This window comes from Sorex araneus, chromosome 6 (genome assembly GCF_027595985.1).
Source record: "Sorex araneus isolate mSorAra2 chromosome 6, mSorAra2.pri, whole genome shotgun sequence".
Taxonomy (NCBI): domain Eukaryota; kingdom Metazoa; phylum Chordata; class Mammalia; order Eulipotyphla; family Soricidae; genus Sorex; species Sorex araneus.
The window spans coordinates 168616340-168618493 of NC_073307.1; the positions used below are offsets into that span (position 1 = coordinate 168616340).

Sequence of the window (2154 nt, forward strand, 5' to 3'; positions counted from 1 at the left end):
TGTCTTCTCCCCTCCTTCTGTGTGTTCCCCTGTGCTTCTGTGGCTTCCCCCTTCCTTCTCCTACAGTCTTAGTTTATATAGCAATCACATAGGGTGATAACACAAAGGTGGGTCAGAACATTAGTACATCAACAAAGAGGTAAGACCACTCCTCAAGGACAAAATCTCATCTAAGAAGATTACTAGGAGATCTACTCAAGAATGGGATCCAGGCGGCGCGGCTCAGGCGTTGGAGCGGGCGGCCGCAGGCGCCGCCGCCTCCTCCTCCATGGCTGTTTACCCGGCTGCATTGTGGGAGTTTGACCTCCGCCGCCGCCAACCGCCGCCTCAGCTTGCGCCGCCGCCGCCGCCGCGCACGCCATGGGAGCCGTGACTGACGACGAAGTCATACGAAAGCGTCTCCTGATTGATGGAGATGGTGCTGGAGATGATCGGAGAATTAATCTGCTTGTGAAAAGTTTCATTAAATGGTGCAATTCTGGATCCCAGGAAGAAGGATATAGCCAATATCAACGTATGCTAAGTACATTGTCCCAATGTGAATTTTCAATGGGTAAAACACTGCTGGTATATGATATGAATCTCAGAGAAATGGAAAATTATGAAAAAATTTACAAGGAAATAGAATGTAGCATTGCTGGAGCACATGAAAAAATTGCTGAGTGCAAAAAGCAGATTCTTCAAGCAAAACGAATACGAAAAAATCGCCAAGAATATGATGCTTTGGCGAAAGTGATCCAGCATCACCCAGACAGACATGAAACATTGAAGGAACTTGAAGCTCTGGGAAAAGAATTAGAGCATCTTTCACACATTAAAGAAAGTGTTGAAGATAAGCTGGAATTGAGACGGAAACAATTTCATGTTCTTCTTAGTACCATCCATGAACTGCAGCAAACACTAGAAAATGATGAAAAGCTCTCAGAGGTCGAAGAAGCTCAAGGAACAAGCATGGAAACAGATCCTAAACCATGATCATTCACCATTCCCACAAATATTGAAGTAGTAATATCTTAGTGTGTTAGAATTTGTTGTGCTCTCTTGAGATAGTGTTGGTAGTAAGCTACTTCACTTTTTAATTATTAATGCACAGGTCACATTCCTTTACATAAAAAAAATTAGTATAGACATGTTGTTAAGGAACTGCCTTTTTTATTAAATATGAAGGTTAGAACAGTATTCAAATATAATAAAATACTATCAAACCAAATACCATTGTGCTTATTAGTATTTAAGGTAGTGTTTAATGGATAACATTAATTTGTTTACCAAAAAAAAAAAAAAAAAAGAATGGGATCCAAACAAGGGTGTGTCACTTTCTTCTTTCCTCAACTAGTAATCCACTTAAATAGTTGTAGTAAATCTATTTCTAATATTTCTAGCAATGTCATTCTGTATGAGCACAGTAAGAGATATAACCTTAAACTTTGGTTCTTCCTGAGGACATCTCACTATACATTCAAAACCACAGTCCTCAGGCCAGGTTAATCTTCCTAACCCCAGCAGGGTCCTAATCTCGTTATTACCTTTGGATCATGACAGCATTGTCCATGATCATGCCCTCAACTTATAGTTGAGTATTGTGGTGCTTTGGCCTGGCCCATTTTGATGCAAGGGTAGCTCACAGCTTGCCCTCAGTCCATTCCATCCCTTGTCGGGACACTGCTTTTGTGGTGCTAGGAACTAAGGGCAACTGAGTTGAGAAAGCAGATGCCCAGGAGTAAGTATTATTGGAGTCAATCAACTCCCAAGTTACAAAGCATAATATTAACTGTCTTCCTGTGTCCATACGGAAAGGACATTGCTCTAAGGTAAACTATGCAAAAGACATTAACTTACAATACAAGTTCAGAGTCCTTAGAAGGATCTGATCTTACAAGATAACAGAATCTGATTAGGGAAAAGGTGATTAACTGGTTGGGAAGGAGGGTGCAGAGAAGAGTTTACAGATAAGGAATGGAAGTGACTCCAGAGCACTTAAACCTAAACTCCTTGTGGCAAGGAAGGAAGGACAAACCAATGTTATCCTACAGGTGCCCACTCAAGCAAATCGATGAACAATGGGACAACAGTGCTACAGTGCTATATTGCTTGTTACAACATATATTTTGAAATAGTGTTGCTAAAATCATAGTATGTGTTACTGAACTACTA

The 2154-nt window shown here is 40.9% G+C and overlaps 1 protein-coding gene across 1 annotated transcript; it reads left to right on the plus strand.

Moving 5' to 3' along the window:
* The first annotated feature begins 205 nt into the window (after window positions 1-205).
* LOC101550213 (THO complex subunit 7 homolog) lies at window positions 206-1210 on the plus strand. Its single transcript, XM_012931570.2, has one exon. It carries the CDS (start codon window positions 361-363, stop codon window positions 973-975), a length of 615 nt encoding a protein of 204 aa, XP_012787024.1. The 5' UTR covers window positions 206-360; the 3' UTR covers window positions 976-1210.
* Window positions 1211-2154: the final 944 nt, after the last annotated feature.

Bases quoted from the DNA above. Each gene is read 5' to 3' on its own strand.
- LOC101550213 (XM_012931570.2), top strand. From the start codon at position 361: ATGGGAGCCGTGACTGACGACGAAGTCATACGAAAGCGTCTCCTGATT.